At 41.6% G+C, this 26108-nt stretch overlaps 1 protein-coding gene across 2 annotated transcripts in view; it reads left to right on the forward strand.

Moving 5' to 3' along the window:
• Positions 1-8682: 8682 nt before the first annotated feature.
• IFT56 (intraflagellar transport 56) overlaps positions 8683-26108 on the forward strand; it is a 66137-nt gene continuing 48711 nt past the window's right edge. Inside the window, exons 1-4 of one of the 2 annotated variants that reach the window (XM_060245315.1) lie at positions 8683-8713; positions 8820-8957; positions 13172-13264; positions 25790-25904. In XM_060245315.1, coding sequence (XP_060101298.1) covers positions 8711-8713; positions 8820-8957; positions 13172-13264; positions 25790-25904 — 349 coding nt within the window. In that variant the 5' untranslated portion in view covers positions 8683-8710. Of the gene's footprint in view, positions 8714-8819; positions 8958-13171; positions 13270-25789; positions 25905-26108 lie in introns of those variants that run through there. The other variant, XM_060245316.1, reaches the window with a different exon arrangement.

Raw genomic sequence — 26108 nt, forward strand, 5'->3', positions numbered from 1 at the left:
TGTCTCTCATTTAAAGGAAGCTAAAGTGATAGTTCCACCACTCTGTTTAGGGACATGTGAAATAATATATGGATCAGGGGTGTCAAACATGCAGCCCAGGGGCTAAATCAGGCCCTTAGAGGGCTCCTATCAGGCCCCCTACTAACTGGCTGTTGTCTGCTTCCTTCTGCATCACAGTTTGCCTTTCCTGACTTGCTCAGTCACACAGGAGCTACAGAACAAAGTCTCTACTATCTCCATTGGCTGAGAGTCCTCCCTTGGGAAGGAAGGGGGAGAGGGATAGCTTGCTTTGCCAGGCTGTCTCAATTGCACAGCAGAGCTACTGAGACAAGCCTCTTTTCCTTTTATTGGCTGAGGCTTCCCCATGCCCTGGTCCCCTGGGGAAGGAAGGAAAAAGCCAGAGCTTTCTTTTGCCCCATTTCCTGGATTGCACAGGAGAGATACAAAGAAAGCACCTTTAAGACCAACATGTGCTAATGTTTTAAGCGTGTTTTAAGTTTTTTAAAATCTTTGTTTGTTTGGTCCTTTATAAAGTTTATATCTCCACTATCTGGTATTACATTTTATGATGCTCATAGCCTGAATCCAACAAGGTCACATTTATGTTAGATCCATCCCTCATAACAAATGAGTTCGACACCCCTGATATAGATTAAGCTAAGCAGATTTCTAACACACACACCCCCCAAAAAACCCCAAGGCTTTCTCTAAAATATTTTAAAAATTATTTGAAGAGCTAAAAACCAACCATAACATTAACAAGGGCAAAATGTACTGTAAAATGCTTTTTATTCTTCAGATTAAACCTCAAAGGATCATCCATTTATCTTTTAGGAAAGCTGTCACTACAAAACACTTGCTTACAGCTTATTAAAGAAATATAATTCACCTTAACTCGCTCTGTTAGGAGAGACTCTATCATCTATCTATCTATCATTATCATCATCTATCTTTATTTATAGAGACCATTTTTTTCCGTAAACTGGTTATAAAATAGGCAGAGTTCCTGCGGCTCTTGAATTTGTAAGATACAATAAGAAAGAGGTATTAATCTGTATTAATCTTAGTAAAAGTAAGTCCTGTAAATCATCCTGTCTTTCCTCTCTGAACCTTGAATAACACAAGCATTACTATTCAAACACAAAAACAAACATCACAATCTTTCAATAATATTTGAAGAGCAAAATGCTCTGATAGCACAAGCTCCAGTCTACAATTATTAATTTAATAACAGGTGGCCAGCTGTGTTGATATGAAGCAACTTTAAGATCAACAAATATTTATTTATTTATTCAAGGTATAAGCTTTAGTATGCACACGCACTTATTCAGATACAATGAAATGGAAATTACCAGACCAGGGGTGGCCAAACTTGCTTAACATAAGAGCCACACAGAATAAATGTCAAATGTTTGAGAGCTTCAAGGAAGGAACAAGGCAAATAGATGGGGAGGTGGAAAGAAAGCAACTTTAACTTTAAATGCATTCTCCAGGCCACCAGCTGGCTTGGCTTGGAGAAATGATTTAAAGAGACAAATGCCTTCTCCAAGGTGGCCAATCAGGTGGTGGGAGCTTCGAGAGCATACAATGTGTGTGAAAGTGTCACATGTGGCTCCCAAGTCAGTCTGGCCACCACTGTACCAGACCATACATACAGGTAGAGGGTGAGCAGTAAATTAGCATAGCATAGTGAAGATATTTAACCAGGGCTTTTTTTCTGGAAAAAGGAGGTGCTGGAACTCTCAAGAGGGAAATGCTGGAACTCTCAAGAGGGAAATGCTGGAACTCTCAAGAGGGAAATGGAGAAACACATGGGTGCCCCTCATGAACTTTTAAACATTTTTTAAACAATACATACTTTATTATGAAATATTAATAAATCCAATAAAAAGTAAAGAAAATAACAGATATCATTACAGAGCTTAAGATATTCAGGATATATATTGTAACTATTACCATGTAAAAGACGAGGTAAAGGTGAGTTATTGAGATGAGTCACTCATAAGTGGGTTTTTCAGGTCATATGTAAATTTTAAAAATAACCAAGAGTGATAGAAGCTATTGGAAAGAAGGATACTCTGTTCCAACATGAAATTTAATACAGGGACCCAGATATAAATAAATTTATTATAAATTCTTCCAGAATCAGTGTAATTATGATTCACTACCATTGAAATTTTGTGCATTATGAATTGGTCCCAGATCTTGTCATATCAGACTGATACGGAGGGAGGGAAAGAAGATTTCAAAGCTGAAGTGATTGTGAGATGGGCTGAGGCTATGAGAATGATAATCAAGTCCTTATGTAAGAAAAATTGGAGGCCATCATCCCAGAGGTTCAAGAGCATTAATTCCAGTGTCATCGGAAGTGACTGTGAAGTAATTCTGGAAATTTGTTGTGTAACCTCATGCCAAAACATGGATATAATTGGACAATCCCACCAGCAGTGCAGATAAGTACCTGTAAATCCACAGTTTTTCCAGTATACTGGACTGATCTGATGATTCTAGGGTTACCAAGTTCAATTCAAGAAATATCTGAGGACTTTGGGGGTGGAGCCAGGAAACTTTGGGGGTGAAGCCATGAGCAAGGTTGGAACAAGTACAATTGAACTCCAAAGGAAGTTCTGGCCATCACACTGAAAGGGACTACACACCTTTTCAATGCCTTCCCTCCATTAGAAATAATGAAGGATAGGGGCACCTTCTTTGAGGGCTCATAGAATTGGCCCCCTCGGTCAAATCCTTTTGAAACTTGGAGGGTGTTTTGAGGAAAGACATCAGATGCTATGCTGCAAATTTGGTGCCTCTATCTCAAAGAACACCCCCCCCCCAGAGCCCCAGACACCCGCAGATAAATTTCCCATTATTCCCTATGGGAATCGTTCTCCACAGGGAATAATAGAGTGCCCAGTAGACATTTCCCTCCCCCCACTTTCTAAAGCGGGGAGGGGGCCTCCAAACCGGGGAATCCCCTGCCCCACCTGGGGATTGGCAACCCTCCCCCCCTTTCTCTCTCACACGCACACACACTTACTGGGTCTGGTTACTTGCTCTGAAAATGAAAGCAAAACAAACTGAAACTGCTGCTGACCCTTCCCCATGAAGTGCTTCCTGTTTCCTGCTCAACTTTAAAGGGACACAAAAAACAGAAACACACATTTTAAAACGGGATCTGTTTGCAGGTTTCTAAGCCTGCGGGAGCTCTAGAGGTACATGGTGGCTGTGGGGGCGCAGCTTCCCCCACCAGCCAGCTGGCTGTGGGGGCGGGGGGAAGCCTGTAAAACCAGGGGATCCCCCGCTGGGACCTGGGGATTGGGAAGCCTAGATGATTCATTTGATGAAGCTGTCTGGGGGAGAGGTACCAACATGAGATAGTTTTAAAAAATTGTATTTGGATGTTAAAAACAGAAGTAGGATTGACCGAAGACTGCCATATCTTCATCCAAGAGGAAAGTCTTTCTGAAGATCATCATTCCAGGCAATTTGAAAACCTAGTGGCTGACTGCAGCCTGATGCTATTAAAATTTTGTATAAACTGGAGAGAAGACCTTTGGCAAAAGGGGCAAATAAAGATAGAAGTTTTTCAAAGGCAGACAGCGGTCTGGCCAAAATACCAGTTCCAAATAAATGTTCAACAATATTTTTAAGTTGCAAATAGTGAAACCAAGGAGTTATATTAGCCATGAGGGTATCAAAATATGTCTTGTCTCTAATCGCACCATTGTGAATCAGATCTATTGGATGAGAGAAGCCTGCCTTTATCCATTCTTCAAAGCCCCCCAGGACAATTCCAGGAGGAAGCCAACGTTGCTTAGTGAATGTTGAAAACACAGAGATGTCAGGAATGAGAGGTCTTCTGTTTTTGTTCCAGGTCTGAAGCATCACTTAAAGAAATGTTTTTCCATGCAAGTTATGGTCTATGTGCAGCAGACAACCAAAAGGTATCTTTTAGGTGAAGAGGAGCAGCAAAAGACATTAACATCCAGTCAGTCAGAGAATCAGATTGCAGAATATGGACAATATTGGTGATTATTGAAGCCTGGTGATATAGCTTCAAAAGGGGTAAGTCAAGGTGCCCCAGGTAGTGTCTGGCGGTTTAAACGTGATTTTTGAAAGCCCAGGCAAAGGAAGATAATAAGTTTTGCCATTTATTAAAGGCAACAGCAGAGATAAAAACTGATAATGTACAGAAAAGAAATAAAAAATTTGGGAAGATGAAACATTTTACAAGGTGGATGTGATCCAGCATGGACAGGTGAAGCAAATTCTATTTATTTAAGTTGGTCAGTAACTGTAGAGCATAACTTATCAAAGTTTTGCTTGAAAATATCATCCAGTTTGATAGGAACCCCCAAATGCCACCAACTATAGAAGAAGGATTGCTTGATTGCAGATGTTATCTCAGAAGTTAAGGAAATTGGGTAAATTTCAGATTTGGAGCAATTAGTGTGAAGACCAGAGATGTTTCCAAATTTGTCAAGAATCTGTTGAATTTCTGGCAAGGATCGACAAGGATCAGATATATATAATGAGAGATCATCTGCATACAAGCTAATCTTGTGTTCTCTTTTTCCCAGCTTAATTCCAGAGAAGACAGCTGTTATGTATGTGAATTAATATGTGATCCCTGGTGTTCCTGCCTGGCTCATTGGAGCTTGAAAAGCTGAGCTTGGGAACTTGGGAACAATGGGCAGTAGGATATAAATCCATGCTGCCCTGCTCCAATCACAGGCCCCTGCCGGTTTGAATGACCCAATAGCATGCTAATGCGGGAACCCAGTGTTGTATATAGTTGGCCCAGCAAGGCCCGTTCCCAGTCTCGTTAGTGCAGCCACCTACCATGTTGTATGCAATGAAGAGCTTGTTATCACTTCCACCTCACCTCATCTTTGCCTAAGAACCCGCTATATTATAACAGCATTCCTTCTGAGTTCCTTAGCAAGTGTTTCTATAGCCAGAGCAAACCTCAGAGGAGATAACGGGCATCCTTGCCTTGTACCTCTCATTGGATAAAATGTAAAGGAGTTATACCCATTAACTCTCACTCTAGAAAAGGGATGACTGCATATGGATTGGAAAGCTTGAAGGAAATTTGGGCCAAAACCCATCTTCTTCAGTAAACACAACATATAAGCCACTCTTTAAAATATTTTTAAAGGATTTCGCTTCCATGAAGAGGTTCTGTAACTCGGTTCCACTGTATTCCCTCAGAAAAAAAGAACTGTGTTTAATGGATTAAAGGACTAAGGAATAACAAGCTTAGTTTATATGATTACCATTTGTTTGGGTTTCACTGGGGGAAACATAGTAAAGGAAATAAAATTGGAGATTTTATCCTTGCAGAATGCTGAGTGTAATTAACTGAGACCCTGCCATTCATCCATCTCCTTTCAAGCATGGAGGCGACCTTACAGCATCTTTGAAATTGGGGGGACTGGCTGTGTAGTTATCTCTCTTGCCTCCAGACCACAAAAATACATTCCAATCTGCCACTCCAAATTACATTATACTATTCACTGTATTATGTAGCAGCAATCTTAGCTACTGGTGGTCAGGCAGAAATGAGGCCACAGGTGAAATCAGGAAGAAACAGCTGTTTATTTAACGTGTACACGGACCCCAGATCAGACTCATGTCTAAATGAATTAGGCTTCCCAACCCTCCCATCCTGGCGGGGGACCCCAGGATTTCCAGCCTCTTCCCCCGCTCCCCCAAAAAATGGAAGCGGGGGGAGAGGGGGAAATGGCGCCAAGGAGCATGGCCCGGTGAGTGGCAGGGGCGGCGGGACCGCAGCGATTGTCCCGGGCTGGTCGCCCTCTGGCCGCTTTTGGCCTTGCTCCCCCTCCTTCGGCAGCTCCCGCGAGGAGGAGGGGGCATCTGGGCCGGGCTGGGCTCCAAGCCCCCTTCAGCCGCAGCTGACCGGGCCGGCTGCGCGACGTGACGCGCAGAGCGTCTTTCCCATTCGGGGCTGGGCTGGTGGGGGCCCGGGGAAAGGCGTTCCTGTCCTCGGTGAGAAGCACTGCGGCACGCCCCCTTGGGCTTCCAGGGAAAGAGTTGGCGATGCGGCACGAGGAGGAGGCGGCGACCGTCTGCACGTGCTCAGAGGAGGTACTGCGCTTGGGGCTGGCTGCAGGGTCTGGGCCGGGGGGGGGGGTGTCTGCGAGGCTTGAGGTTTAAACCCTTAGCAAGGATTGCGCAGGAGGCCGTCCATGTGAAGGGCCCGCCGGCGAATAGAAACGGGAAAAGAGGCCCGGCAGAGGTTGCGGTTTTGCAAAAAGAACTTGCACGCTTCGCTAGGCGGGGAGGGAGAAATGAGGCTCCCCCCAGCCTTTTGCACAAATTGCACCCGAGGCATCCAGATATTTCCAACAGCAGCCAGGCCCGGGAGGAAGGAAGACTCGAGGAACGTGAAACTGGGAGTTGCAGAAGGTTGCCAATTCTCCCGCCGTAGATTGGGCTATTTTTTAATTGTCTCCCGTGCCAGTCGCAGCTTTGGAGCTATGGCGGCCCTTTAAAGTTGTCTGGACCGAGCACCCAAATGGCCAAAATCGACAAGAGCTAGCCCAGGGGTGGCCAAACTTGATGAACTTAAGAGCCACATAGAATAAATGTCAGATGTCTGAGAGTCTCAAGACATGAACGTCAGATGTTCAAGAGTCACAAGATGAGGGAGGGAGGGAGGAAGAAAAACAGATGGGAAAGGAAAAGAGAGGTGGAAAGAAAGCAGCTTTAACTTTAAATGCATTCTCCAAGTCAGCTGTCAGGGCAGTGAAAGCTTCAAGAGCCACAAAATATGTGTAAAAGAGCCACATGTGGCTCTAGGGTTGCCAATCCCCAGGTGGGGGCAGGGGATCCTCCGGTTTGGAGGCCCTCCCCCTTCTTCAGGGTCGTCAGAAAGCGGGCGGAGGGGAGGGACATGTCTTCTGGGAACTCTATTATTCTCTATGGAGATTTATTCCCATAGAAAATCATGGAGAATTGATCCACGAGTATCTGGGGCTCTGGGGGGGCTGTATTTTGGGATAGAGGCACCAAATTTTCAGTATAGCATCTAGTGCCTCTCCCCAAAATACCCTCCAAGTTTTAAAAAGATTGGACCAGGGGGTCCAATTCTATGAATTTCAGAAGGAGGTGCCTATGGAAGGAAGGCATTGAAAAGGTGTGCCGTCCCTTTAAATGTGATGGCCAGAACTCCCTTTGGAGTTTAATTATGCTTGTCACAGCCTTGATCTTGGCTCCACCCCTAATGTCTCCTGGCTCCACCCCCAAAGTCTCCTGGCTCCACCCCCAAAGTCCCCAGATATTTCTTGAATTGAACTTGGCAACCCTAAAATGAATCTGGGAGCCCCGATTTCAGGAAGGTCTACAGTTTTATAGTCACAGACAATCATTTCCAGTAAACACTCGCACAATTACAGGAAAGGACCACCCCATATCCCATACATCATTACAAGCGTCATATTACTAAAGGAACAAGGAGACAGGGAGGGTTTTTCCATACATGGCATTGATGTTGCTAACACTCTTGCAACAATATCCTTCATCAAAAACACATTTGCACCTTTGACCTGCTCCTGAGACATTTTCCAAGGTATATTTACTCAATGCTTATTCTAGCCAGTTTCTAGTTCCTCTTTTTGGCAGTTGCGGCCAAGCTGGTGGATGAAGCATTAACTTCCTCGTTTGCTGCCAAACACACTGCTAATTTCCCTTTCCTTACTTTCACAATCTAGGAGGATTATTTCACAGAGACATCTAGCAAGCACTTTCAAAATCTCTTTGACCTTTTGTTTTCTTGCCCTTGTCCCTAATTGATGGCTTTCAATTTACCTTATTTAATATCTTTTTATTTCAGCCCTGCTTCAATTACAATCTACTATCCTAATCTATTATTCCAAATAGATGTTGTGCCCCCACCTCAGAATTAAGCCCCCCAAAATGGTAACCATGTAAACTAAACTTGTTATTCCTATTTGGTCCTTGAATCTGTTAAACATCTTTGTTATGCTATGCTAATTTATTATTCACCCTCTACCTATATGTATAGACTGGTAATGTTCCATTTTGAGATATCTGAAGAAGTCTGCATGCACACAAAAGATTATATCTTGACTAAAACTTGTTGGTCACAAAGATGCCACTGGACTCAAACGTTGATTTAATAACAGCTCAACAAGCGTAATAATGGAGCAAAGGAAAGATTCCTTGCAGGAAGAAAGAGTGCTTGAACGGCAGGTCATTCTTGAGAACGAGATTCCTTCAGGCTGGCGGGGAGTGGGTAATATGTAAATATTGCGATCGGCCACCAATTACATAGTTAATTTTAAAAACAATTCCAGGCACGCCCAGCACATACGGGCGCCTTTGGCAGCAGTGGTTGCCGCTGCTTACAAGGCGCCAGCTTTACATCTTGTCTTAGCGCTTCGACCTGTTGAAAAAAATAGCCTGAAGGGAATTAGACGGCCCAACCAGGCCTGCGCTGCCAAAGCAACGCGGCCTCCCGCCCCTACTGCATCGCCAACGCCATCGTGGAATCAGCAACGGAACTGTGAGTAGGGGCGGCGGTTGCCGCCGGTCATTATTCGACGGCTCGCTCCCTAGATTCCCTCTCCTTAACTCCCCCCCGCCCGCGTGGTTGCTAGGGCAACAGAGTCCTCGGTGAGGCAGAGAGAAAGCGGCGGCGTGGCGGATCAGGCCTGTGGGCAAGATGGTGAGGGGCTGGGAGGGATGTTTCTTCCGAGACGAGCAGGAGCGGCCGGGGAGGGGGAGCCCCCCAGATGCCTCATCTAACCGCGCTGGTTCTTACTACTTTACAGATGCTTTCGAGGCTCAAACCCGCCGTAGGGGCCGGCCTGCAGCTTGGAGACAAGCGCAGAAAGAAAGGCAAGAGGATCCCTCAGCTGGAGGAGTTGCTGACCCAGCGGGATTTCACCGGTGCTATCGCCCTGCTGGAGGTACCGCGTTTGAATGACTCGATGAGCCGCTCTCCGAGATGACATTTGCTCTCTCTCTCGTTGTGTACTGGTTTAGATAGATTTACACTACGCAAATAGCCAAGGGGGTTAAAAGTTTGTAATGCTTTGCGGTTAAGGTGAAGATGAAGGTTTATGGAGAATCATCAATGTTGCATTGTCTGTCCTCTGTTCGGATTTTAGTTCCTTCAGATTACAGCATCAACTGGTAGTTCATTCTTAGACTGCTGGTCTGTGTATATTGTGTATACTGGGATTAACTGTTAATAGTTAAAGGTTAGACCAGTTTAAAAAGCTGTGTTCAGAGATAGATTTGATACCCCTCACACAAAGATTGCTTGTTTTTATCCCATCTTTCCTCTAAGGAATTTGGGGTGGTTTAAATGGTTCTCAGAGCCAGTTTGGTGTAGTGGTTAAGTGTATGGAGTCTTACCTGGGAGAACCGGGTTTGATTCCCAGTCCTCCACTTGCACCTGCTGGAATGGTCTTGGGTTAGCCATAGCTATTGCAGCAGTGGTCCTTGAAAGGGCAGCTGATGTGAGAGCTCTCTCAGCCCCACCCACCTCACAGGGTGTCTGTTGTGGGGGGAGAAGTATAGGAGATTGTAAACCGCTCTGAGTCTCTGATTCAGAGAGAAGGGCGGGGTATAAATCTGCAGTCTTCTTCTTCAGAGCAACCCTGTGAGGTAGGTTATGTTGACAGACTGGGACCACCATAAGATCACCCAGTGAGTTTTGTGGCGTGGTTAGGAATTTGAACGTGGATCTTTCATTTACAGGTCTTATTTTAACCATTATTCATATTAACATCATTATTGTGGTTGATGAGGGTTTCTAATTTGTAGTCCTCAAAGGTAAAGCCTTTTGAACCAAAACAAGAAAGCAAATGTTGTACTCAGATTAAATCAGTCAGTGGGGTAGCTATATTAGTCTACAAAAAAAAAAAGAAGCACCTTAAAACCCCCACAGTTAACAATCTTTTCCTTCCTGTTTGTTTGTATCTCTCTACATACAGAGTCTTCACTTTGTGCATCTAGCCCATAAAAGCTTATGCTACAATTAAACAATATTTAAGATGCTACAGATTACAGAACTCCTTGTTTTATACTCCTAATTTTATTATGCTAAAGACTAATGTGCATTTCAGACTGCAGGCAAAATCTGTAATTATGAATGCTCATTTGCGTACAAAACTTCATATGAATAAAAAACTTGCATTACTGGAAGAAAGCTATCAGCACTCTGCTTGCTTTTTTAAAGGTAGCTTTTCGAGTGTGGGAGCATAGTTGCAAAGATACAGTGATCTTGGATTTGCACAGAATCACTCCATGTAATATGCCATTCTAAGCAACGTTGTATCCTTCTAAGTACATTGACATCAATGGGTTTACAAAGGGACTACACTGCTACAAAGGGACTACACTGCTATTTTGTTGTTTCCCACTTTGAATTGCAGGTGCTCAGGCAGATATTTTTGCAGAGCCTTTAAGAGGGTGCTTTTACAAAGAAACGGCACTGTTTATCACATGCATTTTGCATGTATTTTGCGGTTTTACTTCTTATGTCATGCCTTATACTGTTTTTATTGCACTATTTTCTAATTCTATAATCCAATCATTCTGATTTTTATTATATGTTGTGATGGACAGTAAATAATTAATGCTTCAATCAGGTCTGAGAGTCTTGGGTAACAGGGGATTCATACAGAATTCTACAATTGAGAATGGCAGTTAAGAATGAGAGTTAAGAAATGACAATGGACTAGGAAGGCAGGCTAAGAGAGCAAGGGAATCAAGAAGGATCTCTTTTCAAACCTGAGGAAAATAGCTCCCAGTAAAGGGAGTTGATCCCTGTCAAGTGGGAAAGAGGGGATATTGGAACTTGTGTGAATGTTCCTGCCTTCACCCACTTAAGTGTGAGGCAAAGAAGTTTATTCTAGAAGTAGTTTATTGTTATTGTTGTAGCCATAGGCCATAACATCCCAGCATATACACAAAATACGACAGTGCACCCTCCATAACAGAAGGGCTAAAACATTTTTACAGAGAGAATTTGGATTGTCGGGCCATTTGGATAGCACAGAAGACATCATTTTCAAAAAGTCAGTTACAAATTTTGCTTGAGTTCCAAAGCTTTACAACCTCTAAAGAGGGCAAGGAATATAACTGCAGAAAAGGAGACTGCAAATTGGACCACTGATTTCCTTCCTTGTAGTACCAAAAACAATATTTTACCAAATAGTCTTTGGAAATGCTATCAAGTTTCTTATAATATTTTAATAGTTTCAAGTGGATTCCTGTTTAATAGAGGGTAGTCCAAATTGTAATCTTAAGTGTGCAACAGGAGTTCCCTGAGGGAGACCCAAGATTTTTCTCAAGTTGTTTTGAATGATGTTAAGGTCATCAAGTATTTTCTCATTCCACCCCTATATTTCAGCCCCATACAAAAGCTGCATGATAACTTTGCTCTGAAATACTTTAAGGGCCATGGCTATTAAATGGTCACCCTTTGAAAAGAAAAATGTTAAAATAGCTCCCAGTGTATGATGAACAGCTGATTAAATGGCATTAAGATGCACCTGCCAAGACAGAGACCCCTATAATAATGAGACCCACTTTGGTGTAGTGGTTAAAAGTACAGACTCTAATCTGGGAGAACTGAGTTTGATTTCCCACTTCCCCACACGCAGTTCTCTCAGAGCTGTTCTCTCAAGTACAGTTCTTGAAAGAGCTGTCTCAGTTCCACCTACCTCACATGCAGTTTTCCCTGTAAGCTGAGTTAGTGTGAGCTAGCTCAGTTTTTTACCCTCCAACTCACACATTTTTGTCTTAACTCAGGAAGGAGTTAACTCCTTAACTCACTCACAACTTTAATGCCAGTAGCTCATGAAGTAGAATTTTTGCTCACAAGACTCCTCAGGTTAGAGGGAACATTGCTCACAGGGTGTTTGTTGTGGGGAGGGGAAGGGAAAGGAGACTGTAAGCTGCTCTGAGACTCTGAGTAAAGAATGGTGTATAAATCCAGTCTTCTCCTTTTCTTCTTCCTCCATAGCTTTTATTGATATAAAAATTAAACAGAAAGGGAGCAAATGAAGGGGGACCTGTCTGTACAACTGAACAGCAATGTGTTTTTGTGTGACAAACTATATTTTGCTTAAATTTATACAAAGTTACCTCCATCTTATTGCTTGTTACTCTTCTAAAACTGATGCCTACCTGACAATTTCCCCTCATAAGTTATACAAACTGTTTGTATAACTTGACTGCCTGACCATGAGGGGAAATGGTCAGATAGGCATCAGGTTTAGATGGATATAAGTCTAATACAATAACATAATTTTTAAAATTACCATCAGCCTCTTGTGTGCCATTATTAAATAAAGACAAAAGAAGGATTTTGGTTGGTCTCTCAGATCTCTAGACTGGGTCAGCATTTATCTAAATATGTTCGAACAACTGAGTGGGACAGACTGAAAAACAACGAAGAAAGAATAGGGTCTGCCCAGCTAAGAAGAAAATAAAGGGATCCTGGAGAAATCATCATGTATATCTTATGTAGTTGCTATTGCATTGCTAAATTTTGTAATCTGCTTTATATCTTGTTGAGAGAGGCTGACTGTGCAAATAATGTAAATAGATTTTTAGTTGGAGATGCTGGGAACAGAGTATTTTGTCCAGGCAAAAGTCTCTTCCTCTCTTATTAAAAACAGGATTTCTGTCAGGAAAAATTATGTAATATTACATGTTCTTATAACATCTAGTTATATTATTTGCATCTTATCACATTTGTGTGTATAGCTTCTGAAAGTGATTGAATTGAAAGAATTTCCGGCTCAACATTAGGAAGAACTTCTTGACCGTTAGAGCGGTTCCTCAATGGAACAGGTTTCCACGGGAGGTGGTGGGCTCTCTTTCCTTGGAGGTTTTTAAGCAGAGGCTCATCTAACAGCAATGATGATCCTGTGAATTTGGGGGGAGGTGTTTGTGAGTTCCTCCATTGTGCAGGGGGTTGGACTAGATGACCCTGGAGATCCCTTCCAACTCTGTGATTCTAAATCTCTCTCTCTCACACACATTTGTGAATATCCATTATAAAAGGTTGTTCTCAAAAGGTTAATTTCATGAGATTTTTCATATTAGAAGGCCCATAACAGAATCATTTTAATTCCTTTTTTGTTGTTGTTGTTGTTGTTGCAAGTTTAAGCGTCATGTTGGAGAACAAGAGGAAGATACAGATCTCTGGATTGGATATTGTACTTTCCATTTGGGTGACTACAAGAGAGCATTGGAGGTGAGGTGAGGAAAACCTGCTTCCTTTTGAAAGGAAGCAGGATGTTGTGTTAAAATGAAACCAATTCAAGAAAGGCATACAGAACATGTTATAGAGTACATCAAAAAGTGGACAGTAGACCAGTTTGCTATATCTTGTAATAAATATTTAAGTTAGACTGAATTCAAGAAATGCATAGTTTCACATCAGAGTAACATATCTGGAAAAATCAGATATACAATACATCTATACTAGTATGTGCTTGTTCAATTGCCTTTGTCTTGAAACATCCTGAAAAAGAATGCGAGGAATCGACTCAAGAGTTGTGTATCACTAACTTTAAGGAATGAAACTATTGCATAATGTCACTGAAGTAAAGAACTGAATACCAATCTTTTGCTCATGATAAATTTCTTAATTAATTGTGATATTTCAAATAGCCTTGCATTCATTTATTTAAATGATTTTGAGGTCACAATGTGTTCCCTTTTATGTATTAATACTGAACATGAAGACAATTATGGTGGAAATTAATTGATGTCAAAGATGTTTTTGGATTGCATACATTAGCAAGTTTAAAATGTTAATTTTTTAAAATATAATAATTGCAAAGTATCATAGTGGAGTTTGTAAAATGAATAGTATAGATTCTGGAAGATATCAAAGTAATCTAGTCAGGTTTTTTACCACAATATGGTATGGCAAATTTAGATTTTTTAAACCCAGATCTTGCAATTAACTTTCATTAGGGCCAGTAGTTTGTGTGAAAGTTTGAAGATATTCTTATCTATGCATAATTAAGATGTAACTCTTTACCATAGATAAGGGTTGAGGAGTGGGCTGTGGGATTGTGTACTTCCTTACTCAGCCTTTCTCATGTTGAACTTCCATTTTCTTCTGCTCTTACACATGGCTTGTTATGTCCCCTCTGATACTGACCATGGTACATTTTGCAGTTTAGGATTTTGTAACCTTAAGTTTTGCATTAGTTATGCAGTTGGACTTAGACCTGTTTTCAAAAGATTTCTGTGATTATTTAATCCTTTTCAAACTTTCTGGATCAAACGTTACTGTACAAATAAAGTAGTTAATCTCTTTGTGTCTTGGGGTCCTGATTAGTCAGATCTGCTTCAGTGGATGGGGAATTGTAAATTAGTGTAATTCAGCAGTGATGAGCATAAGCTATGAGTGAGCAAGTCTCCCCCTTCAAAATCACAGCTCAGTCATTAATGCACTAGATCAGGGTTTCCCAAACTTTTCTTTCCCGTGGCCCAGTTATTTTTACACTTCTCCGTCGTGGCCCACTAAAATTGGGGGATGGAGCCAGGAGACTTTGGGGGTGGAGCCAGGAGCCAGGAATTATGTCATTTCCTGTGGTGTCACTTCCAGGTCAAGGGCCAAGTGATGTCACTTCCAGGGCACACTGAACCAAAACTCCACCTTTTCCTGTGATGTCTCTTCCAGGGTACTCCCTCAAACCTGCCTCTTCTTCTGAAATAACGTCGTTTTCAGAAAAATCTCTCTGAAACTCATGCTGAGCCAAAATGGGGGTGGAAAGTGGGTGGTCTGCAAGTTTTTCATACATTCCCAGGGTCCTCTCTTTCCACCCTCACACCTGCATGCACCTATCTGTTTATGTGTTATTCTCCAGCTTGCAAGCACTCCTAATGCCCATGTTCAATTGCCTGCACCACCTACAAACCCCTTCCTCAACAGCACTGGCCAGAGTATGCAGTTGGAAGTGCTGTTGCCATCGCCATCAGGAATGCCAGCGCTGTGTACCACCCACACTGGGCCCTGGCAGCTGCTGACACATTTGGTAGGCGCTTCCTTCAGCTGCTACTACTGGAACTCTTCCTCATGCTACAACCAAGCTTGTTTGGTTTCAAGAAAATCTTTTGACAACTATTTTTCATACTTTTCCTTGACTGAAACACTGGGAAATTGCTATGAAAAGTAGCAGAGAATTGTACTGCAATTAATGAATTAATTTCAAGTTATATAAAGTTAATACAAGCTTTTCTGCAGTTATCCCAAAAAGGATATTTATGAGGGGCTTGCAGCTTTTTACTGTCTGTGTTTCCCATGCCTTTAAAAGCAACCTGTTGTGCAGATATTTAGCCAGTGAACTTCTTTCTTCCTTTTTGATATCTACAGGAAGAGTTTAATTTTGGTGTCAGACAGCTGTTAAAAGCAGAACTTGATGCCAAGTTCATAGTACCATCACTTACAACAGTAATCTCCAATAATCTCTTTCTGTCCCACACCTCTCTCACTCACACAGAAATCTCATAGAAAGGCCAGCTGGCTACAACTGGGGGTGCCAATTTTTCATTGACAGAGCTCCTATGTCTGCAACAACAGTATGATGAACAGAAAAGTTTCATCCAGTAAAAATGGAAGAAAAGAAAGAAAGGGAAAGAATGAAATGGAAGGAAAGGAAAGGAAAAGAAAGACATGGAAAGATAGAACATAAGAGAAGCCATGTTGGATCAGGCCAGTGGACCATCCAGTCCAAAATTCTCTCATACAATGCCCAAAAAGCACCAGAATGTCCACCACTGGGGCCAGGGCACCAGAAGCCCTCCCACTGTTGCTTCCTCCCACCCCCAGCACCAAGAATACAGACAGCATCCCTTGCAGAGGGAAAAAGAAAGAAGGGGGGGACAAAGGGAAAAAAAGCCTTACTCACCATCAGATTACCCCAGCCAGCAACAATTCTGCCCAGGGGTCATTTGATTAAAAAAAAAAAAAAAGTTACTGGAATGCCCACTCCCCACCCCTCCCAGCTGAAAAACACACACACCCCTTCTTTGCCGCCCAGGCCTCCTGGGGAAATCTCCCCAAAAGAACATACTGCAAGGCACATGAAAGCTCATACCTTGAAGAACACTTCATGGCTCTAAAGTGCCAGTGGACACCAGCTTTTCTCTTAAACACTGGGAGAGGGGGAGAAGAAAGGAGAGGCAGCCCAACTCCTCTGTGCACAACACAGAGACATGGGAAGGAAGCCAAACAGAGCTCAGGCTTTGCAACCTGTGTCAGTCTTCAAGGCTAGCTTTTCTCTACACAACACAGAGACGGGGAAGGGAGGAAGCCAAATGGAGCTCAGGCTTTGCAGCCTGTGTCAGTCTTCAAGGCTAGCTTTTCCCTGGACTTCCGGGCTCTGGTCATGGAGGACTGAGCTGCTTCTCAGCCGAGGAGCAGACCAGAGCCTTTGTTCTGGGCAGAGAAGGTGATTCTAACACCTGCTGCCTACGTCTTCCAGATAGGGAGAAGGCCAAGACATGCATATTAAATTCTGAGGGGATTTACTTTGGCTGATGAGGAGTTCCAGTGGGGTTCCTTTTTGGCTTTGAAAAGTCCCCAGAGAAGGATTGCATTCAATCGTCTACAGAGGATTTTTGAGGTCATTAAATTGATTTAAATTCACCAAGATTCAAGGCTTTTTTGGAACTGATCAATATTTATCTTTGAAAAGAGCAGCGTGCAGAAGGATAGCGACATAAAAGATCTATATCACTCCGGGACTAATATAAGACTAATTTAAAATAAAAACAAAGGTCCAGCTATGTCATCTTAAATTAAGGAAGATAAAGGAGGGGGTAGTTTTGGGACACTAATGAAATTGGAGGAATAAGGATAAAAGCAGAAAAACAAACTGTTTTGAATACCTGTGGTCGGGTCAGACAACCCCCTCCGAAATAGAACTGCTGACATGGTGAAGACGTCATAGGAAATGGCGTCACAGAAATAATGTGAGACTTATTAACCATTGAAAATGAGACTTCATGGCAAGAGAGGAAGGAAACAGCCATTAAGAGAAGGGAAAACTGCAAGCCTCCCAGCCGTCTCTAGGACTTTAAATCACAGAGAAGTACTGGCGGCCATTAAAAGGTAAATTTTTTTAAAATTAATTAAAAGAAAACAGGACTTTAAAAAATAGGGCATGCTCCAATCTACAAGACTGTGTAACTGAAAATTGAATTTGTGAGGTCAACTTTGGAGCCTGTTTAAACAATGGGCAGGCAGTGATGTCTGCACAAAAACCAGGAGCTAAGCAGATTCGAACAAGGGCTGGGTCATTTGAAGAAGCAAAAATGGCTAAATGGCAGGAGGCAATGGATACTATGGAGGCAAGACTGGTAAAATAATAAAGGAGTCATTAACAGAAAGTAAGGAAATAAAAAAAGACATTGAATCCAGTGCAGAAGTAGTTAAAAAAGAAATTTAAAAAGAAATTGAAGATCTCAGAAAAGATTCTCAAGCAGTGTTAAAGAAAGTTCAGGAGGTGGAAGAAAAGGTGAAAGACCAAGATTTAAGAACAGACACAGTGGATTCCACTATTCAAAAAATACAGGAGAAAGCAGTACTACAAGATTGTAAACTAATGGAAAATCAGATACGGTTGAGAGGGGTGCCTGAATCTGCTGAGATTGATTTAAGGACATATATTATAAAAATCATTGCTGAATTTTTGTATGAAGACCCAGATGAAACCAATTATTTTTATGACTACATTTATAGGGTAAATTCGGACTATGCCAGAAAAAAACAAATTACCAAGAGATGTGGTAGTAAGATTTGTGACAAGAGATATGGTGGGAAAGATTCTGAGCAAACAATTTGAAAAGACATTGGAGGTGGATGGCAGCAGTGTAAGAATCATGAAAGAATTGCCAAAGAAAGTTATCAATGACTGGAGACTGTACAAAAAATTGGCAGAAAAGCTGAGAGAAAATGAAATGAGATACAGATGGATATTTCCAGAGGGTTTAAGTTTTGAATACAAAGGAAAGAGATTCACAAATACAAGCACTCAGGAAGTGACAAAGTTCTTGGGGGATTGTAAAGAATTTGGAGGAACAGATTAAGAATAAAAAATAATTATGGATTACAAATTAATATCTTGGAATGTAAATGGACTAAACTCACCACAAAAAAGAAGAGCAACCTTTCATTGGATTGGGAAACAAAAATGTAATATAATCTGCCTACAGGAAGTACATATCAAGCAAATGGATTATAAATTTTTATAGAACAAACAACTTGATATGGAATTTTGTTCACTGGCCAAGGAGAAAAAAAGGGGCGTTGTTTTTTATATCAAACAAGAATTAGACCCAAGACGATAATGGCAGATACATTGTGGTGGAAGTGACATTGAATTATAAAAGAACTTTGTTATTGGGAGTGTATGCCTCAAATGGATTAAAAGACTTCTTCTTTAAAGACATTGTGCAACAATTAGACCAAGTGGTGTATGAGCAAATTATGATAATGGGAGACTTTAATGGAACGGTTAAAAATATTTTGGACAGGTCTGGGAAAAAAAATAATGAAGGGAAGCTACCAAAGTCATTTTTTGATTTGGTAAAAGAAAAGGCATGCACCTGCCTCACAAAGTGTGCAAAGACTAAAGCTTGCGTGTTGGAACATCAGAACCATGCTTGACACAGTAGACAGTGGTCGCCCTGAACGACGCTCTGCTCTAGTTGCCCACGAACTTCTCAGGTTGAATATTGACATAGCAGCTCTCAGTGAGGTCCGTTTCCCTGAGGAAGGTAGTCTTCAAGAACATGGTGCTGGCTATACCCTCTACTGGTCGGGTAAGTCAAAGGCTGAGAGCCGCCTTTCTGGCGTTGGCTTCATGGTCAGGAACTCCATTGCCTCCAAACTCGAAAATCTGCCAACAGGTCACTCAGATCGCATCATGTCCATGCGCCTCCCACTTCAAAACAAGCAGCATGCAACACTCTTCAGTGTGTATGCCCCAACCCTTCAAGCAGATCCTGCAGAAAAGAACAAGTTCTATGCTGATCTAAGCAACCTCGTACGGAAGACCCCTACAGAGGACAAGGTGATCATCCTTGGCGACTTCAATGCCAGAGTAGGTAAAGACTCGGAAGCCTGGAAAAGAGTACTTGGCAAACACGGCATTGGCAACTGCAATGATAACGGGCGCCTCCTGCTAGAATTCTGCACGGAGCACCAGCTCACCATCACCAACACTATCTTTCAGCAGAAGAACAGCCTGAAGATAACCTGGATGCACCCACGGTCCAAGCACTGGCACCTTATCGACTACATTCTGGTGCGCCAGAGAGACCTTCGAGATGTCTTACACACCCGAGTAATGCCCAGTGCGGAATGTCATACGGATCATCGTCTTGTACGCTGCAATCTCCGTCTTCACTTTAAACCCACACCCAGGAGAGGAGGTATCCCTCGGAGGAAGCTTCAGGTTGGAAGCCTTCAGTCAGCCGAAGTTAAAGCTGCCTTCCAGGCAAAACTCCAGTGAAGAATTGAGGACCCCAGCTGCCCCACAGACCCTTCTCCAGAAGCACTCTGGGAACACCTAAAAACTACCATCCTGTTGATCTCTGAAGAAGTCCTCGGGTTCTCCACAAGGTTTGACGAGAACAATCAAGAGATCCAAGAATTACTAGCGAAAAAGAGATCTGCCTACCAAGCACATCTTGCTCAGCCCTCCTGTCCCGGGAAAAAAGCAATCTTTCGCGCTGCATGTAGCATCCTCCAGCACAAGCTTCGAGACATTCAGAACGAGTGGTGGACCAAGCTTGCAGAGAGAACCCAGCTGTGTGCAGACACTGGTGATTTAAGAGGGTTCTACGAAGCCCTGAAAGCAGTATATGGCCCATCATATCAGGCTCAGAGTCCCTTGCGTAGTGCAGACGTCCAAGTACTCCTCACAGACAAGGCATCCATACTGAATCGGTGGTCGGAGTATTTTCAGGCTCTCTTCAGTGCCAACCGCGTAGTTCAAGATTCAGCAATCCACCTCACCCCACTTCAACCAGTGAAAACAGAGTTGGATGAGATCCCCACCCTAGAAGAGACTGTTAAAGCCATCAAGCAACTGAAAAGTGGCAAGGCAGCGGGAGTTGATGGAATCCCACCAGAGGTCTGGAAGCATGGGGGCACAGTACTACATAGCACACTTCACAAAGTACTTGTCACCTGCTGGGAACAAGGCAAACTACCACAGGACTTTCGCGATGCAATCATCATCACTCTACACAAGAACAAAGGAGAAAAGTCAGACTGCTCCAACTACCGGGGGATAACCTTGCTCTCCATCGCAGGCAAAATCCTTGCCAGAATACTCCTGAACAGACTGGTGCCCACCATTGCAGAAGAACTCCTCCCAGAGAGCCAGTGCGGCTTCAGAGCTAACAGGAGCACCACCGACATGGTATTTGTTCTCAGGCAGCTCCAAGAGAAATGCAGGGAACAGAACAAGGGTCTATATGTGACTTTTGTCGACCTTACCAAAGCTTTCGATACCGTTAGCAGGAAAGGCCTGTGGCAAATCTTGGAACATTTAGGATGTCCCCCAAGGTTCCTCAGCATGATCATCCAGCTACATGAAGACCAGCGAGGCCAAGTCAGACACTGCAACGACCTCTCGGAGCCCTTCCCAGTAGGCACAGGTGTAAAGCAAGGCTGCGTTCTCGCGCCAACTCTCTTTACGATCTTCTTTAGCATGCTGCTTCAAAGAGCCGCAGTAGATCTAGATGATGACGATGGTGTCTACATCCACTATCGCACTGATGGCAGCCTGTTCAACCTGAGGCAACTAAAGGCTCACTCCAAGACAATGGAAAAACTCATCCGAGAGCTACTATTTGCTGATGATGCTGCACTCGTCTCCCACTCGGTATCAGCTCTGCAGCATATGACGTCCTGCTTTGCAGAGGCTGCCAAGCTATTCGGCCTAGAAGTTAGTCTGAAGAAGACAGAAGTTCTCCACCAGCCTGCACCCCAGGAAGATTATCACCCTCCCTGCATCACTGTGGGTGAATCAGTTCTAAAGACAGTCCAGCAGTTCAGCTACCTGGGGTGCAGCATCTCCTCAGATGCCAAGATCGACAAGGAGATTGACAACAGGCTGGCAAAGGCAAACCGTGCATTTGGCCGACGACACAAAAGAGTGTGGAGCAACAAGCATCTGAAAAAAGGCACAAAGATCAATGTTTACAAAGCGGTTGTGATGACAACCCTCATCTACGGCTCCGAATCGTGGGTTTTATACCGTCATCACCTGCGACTCCTTGAGCGCTTTCATCAGCGCTGCCTTTGCACCATCCTCAACATCCACTGGAGTGACTTTGTGACCAGCACTGAAGTCCTCAAGAGGGCGGAGGTTAGAAGCATTGAAGCACTGCTGTTGAAGATGCAGCTGCGCTGGGCAGGGCATATTTCTAGGATGGAAAACCACCGCCTTCCCAAGATTGCTCTGTATGGCGAACTTTCCACCGGCCATCGAAATAGAGGGGCACCAAAGAAGAGGTACAAGGACTCCTTGAAGAAATCCCTTGGCACCTGTCGCATCAACCATCACCAGTGGGATGACCTAGCCTCAGATCGCAAAGCATGGAGGCACACCATCCACCAGGCTGTCTCTTCCTTTGAGAACGCACGCATAGCTGGTCTTGAGGACAAAAGGAGACTGAGGAAGAATCGCACTGCTACAGCACCAACCCCAAATCAGACTTTTCCCTGCAGCCACTGTGGCCAGATCTGCCTGTCCCGCATTGGTCTTGTCAGCCACCAGCGAGCCTGCAGCAGACGTGGACTACTGCACCCTTCTTAAATCTTCGTTCGCAAAGTCAAGCCGAGAGAGAGAAAACAAGAGAGTTTGGAAGACATTTGGAGGGAATTTAACCCCAAAGAACGTGATTATACTTTCTTTTCAGCAAGGCATAATTCTTTCTCGAGAATTGATATGTTATTGACTACAAAAGATCTTGGACTATTAACAAAGAAAATAGAGATACTTCCTAAAATAGGGGCAGACCACAATCCAATAATGTGGTCTGCAAAATCAGTGGAAAAAACCCTAAAATGGCAGATAAATGAAGATTTGCTACAGAAGCAGGAGGTAGTGGTATCTCTGGAAAAGGAGACTAAATTCTTCTTTCAAATAAATGAAAAAGAGGACACTCAATTTCAAATTGTGTGGAATGCCTGTAAAGCGGTAATGAGGGGATTTTAATTGCATTGAATAATAAAGATAAAAGAGCCAAAAATAAGCAAATGATGGACATTCAGAAAGAATTTGGAAAAAAGGAGAAGAAACTTAAAAAGTGACCTGGGAAAAAGAAAATTATAAGGGAGATTACAATATTACAAATCCAACTGAGACATTTGTTGAATAAAGAAGTAGAATGGAACTTAAAAAGACTTCAACAGAAATCTTTTGAAGGAGCGAATAAACCTAGAAAATACGTGGCATGGCAAATGAAAAAAAAAAAAGGAGAATAAAGTCATTAATAAAGTTGTATTGGGGGGAAAGGACATTGTTGATCAGGAAGGAATTAAAAGATAATTTTATAAATACTATGCCAAGCTATTTAAAAATCAAAAGGTGGCTAGAAAAAAATTGATGCGTATCTACAAAAAAATAAAGTAAATCCCTTAACAGAAAATATGGAGAAGGTATTGATTGAACCAATTGAAAAAGGAGAAATAGAGGCGGTGATTGATTCAATGAAGTTAGGAAAAACACCTGCTCCAGATGGTTTTATGGCAAAATTTTATAAAGTCCTCGCGGAGGCGTTATTACCAAAACTTCAGAAATTGATTAATATTATAATAGATGGGAAAATTCCTAACACATGGAAAGAAGCAGTAATTTCGTTGATACCAAAAGAAGACAGATGCTCCAAATGTAAAAAACTATAGACCAGTTTCATTACTTAACAATGATTATAAAATATATGCCAGAATTTTAGCAGAATGCCTTAAACAGCATTTGAACAATAATATTAAAGAAGAGCAAGCAGGATTTCTTTTTAGGAGGCAAATTAGAACAAGACAAGCTTGCCCTCTATCTCCATTGATATTTATAATTACTTTAGAGGTTTTGCTAATGCATATTCAAGAAGATAAAGAGATAGAGGGACTGAAATTGAAAGGTTTTTCTTATAAATACAGAGCATTTGCAGATGATGTAATGTTTATAAATGAAAATCCCACTCATGTAACACCATTGTTGCTTCGTAAGATACAAGAATATGGAGAGTTGGCAGGCTTTTATATAAACAAAGAAAAATAAAAAATTTTGTGCAAAAATATGTTTAAAAGTTAACAGAAAAACTACAGAGGTTAACAGAGTGTGAAGGTACTTCCAAAGTAAAATATTTAGGTATGGAAGTAATAACAAAAAAACTGAACTTGTACAAAAATAATTATGAAAAGCTTTGATGTAAGATTGATGGAGATTTGATAAAATGGAATAAGTTGAATCTGTCTGTGCTGGGCAGAATTTCTGCAATCAAGATGAATGTCTTACCAAGAATTATGTTCCTGTTTCAAACAATTCCAATAGTGAAAGATAATAAACAATTTAATAAATGGCAAAGGAAACTTTCAGAATTTGTATGGACCAGGAAAAAACCAAGAATTAAAATGAAAATCTTGACTAATGCGAAAGAAAGGGGAGGACTTCAACTGCCTAATTTAAAGTTGTATCATGATGCAGTACGCCTGGTGTGGATTAAGGAATGGATGACGTTACTAAATAGAAAATTACTAAGAGAAGCCATGTTGGATCAGGCCAACGGCCCATCCAGTCCAACACTCTGTGTCACACAGTGGCAAAAAATTTTATATATTTTACTAGCATTAGAAGGCCATGGAAATGTTTTTGGTTGGCATGCTTACATGTATTATGGGAAAAATAAGATGGATGGTTTTTTTCACATCATTATATAAGAAGCAATCTGTTAAATACTTGGTCAAAATATAAAAAAATATGGGGATGAAACTGCTTTGGATTGTGCCAACAGAAGTAATAAAATTGTATTCAGATACTAAAGAAGAGGTTATCATATAAATAGCTTTTAAAAATACATGGAGGAAAGGTGGAATTATAATCGGCTGAAGAATTACAATATAAATATAATTGGTTTCAATTGTAACAAATTAAGAGTTTGCTTGAACAGGACATCAAGAATGATAGAATAAGAAAAGAACAAATAGAATTGGAGAGAATGCTGCTTGGTGCAAATGAAAAATTGATTTCAAGAACTTATAAACTATTATTGAAATGGACTATGGAAGATGAAGTAGTTAAATGATAAAATGGGTGATAAATATAAATAAGGAAATACAGATGGAGTCATGGGAATACTTATGGAAGGACTCTATGAAAATATCAACGTGTTACAACATTAAAGAAAATTGTTTCAAAATGTTATATAGGTGGTATATGACACCTAAGAAACTGGCAAAAATGAACAGTCTGGTGTCGGACAGATGTTGGAAATGCAAAAAACAAGAAGGATCTTTCTACCATATGTGGTGGACTTGTGAAAAGGCAAAACAGTTTTGGTAAATGATTTAGCAAGAGATTTTGAAAATTTTGGGATATAATATCAAGAAGGCACCAGACATTTTTCTGTTGGGATTACAAATGAAAATATTTCCAAAACAAGATAGAACGATAATTTGGTATATGCTTTCAGCTGCTCGGACATTATATGTGCAGATGTGGAAGCAAGATAAAATACCAGAAAAGTGGGAATGGACTTTAAAAGTTATGCATTGGAGTGAAATGGACAAGCTTACAAGAATCTTAAAAGAACATGATTTAGAGAAGTTTAAAGATGAGTGGGGAAAATTTCAAAAATTTGTTGAAAAACAATGGCATGTTAAAGGATATTTGGCGAATTTTGACAATGATTAAGCTCTAAAGGAACGTTAAATGGACTATAGTAAAAGAGTGAGAGTATTGGAATATATATTTTTTTCGTTCTTTTGATAATGACTAAAGGACTATTATGAAGATGGATTATAATTACAACCTATGGTTTTTTCTTTCTTTCTTTCTTTTTGCTTTATGATGTTTTCTTTTTTATGAAGATTCTTTAATAGACAAAATTGATTACCTTTTTTTTAGCAATTTAATTAAAATACACTGCCGGAGGTCACTAAAAGGGGGGGAGGGTGGAGAAAATGTAATGTATATATATTAATTTTAATAACAGATGATAAGGGCTATTACAATATATTGCAGTATAATAAATTGTTTTAAACAAAAAAAGGCTAGCTTTTCTCTGCAAAAACAGAGATGGGGGAAGGAAGGAAGCCAAACGGAGCTCAGGCTTTGCAGCCTTTGTCAGTCTTCAAGGCTAGCTTTTCTCTGAACATCAGAGAGATGGTGGAAGGAAGGAAGCAGAGCAGAGGTCATGCTTTGCTGGGGGTGGGGCTAGCTTTGGCTTTTCTTGTGACCCAGTAGTGATGCTTCCGTGGCCCGGTACCAGGTCCCAACCCTGCAAATGGGAAACAGTGCACTAGATAATCTTGAGAAAGCTGCTCTCCGCTTTTGAGCTGCATCTTTATTGATCTGTGTTACAGGCTTACTGTAATTATTTCTGAGAAAATGTTTTGTATTTAGTATTTACATATCTTGCTTGTGGGAATTATTATTGTGTTATATTTGACAGTGAAAGCAAACAGCAATATTGCCTGATATGGTGGATACAGAATGAACATTTCAAGAAGGCTTCTTTGTTTCAGGAGTATGAGGCTTTGACTAAACGATCTGGCTGCAACCCTGATGTTTGGGTGAATCTAGCATGCACTTACTTCTTCCTGGGGATGTATACACAAGCTGAACAAGCAGCCTTGAAAGGTGAGGTGACTGCAAATAATTTTGGAGGCTTAGCTATATTGATCTGCAGGAGAACAATTAGATTCAAGTCCAGTAGCACATTAGAGACTAAGAAGACTGGATGGGTAATTCACAAGTGGAAATGCTGGAGGTATTCTTGAGCAAGTTAACAACATGCAGTCATAAATATTTGTGAATCCCAAAGTTAACAGCATGCAGTCATAA

This window comes from Heteronotia binoei, chromosome 8 (genome assembly GCF_032191835.1).
Source record: "Heteronotia binoei isolate CCM8104 ecotype False Entrance Well chromosome 8, APGP_CSIRO_Hbin_v1, whole genome shotgun sequence".
Classification (NCBI taxonomy): Eukaryota; Metazoa; Chordata; class Lepidosauria; order Squamata; family Gekkonidae; genus Heteronotia; species Heteronotia binoei.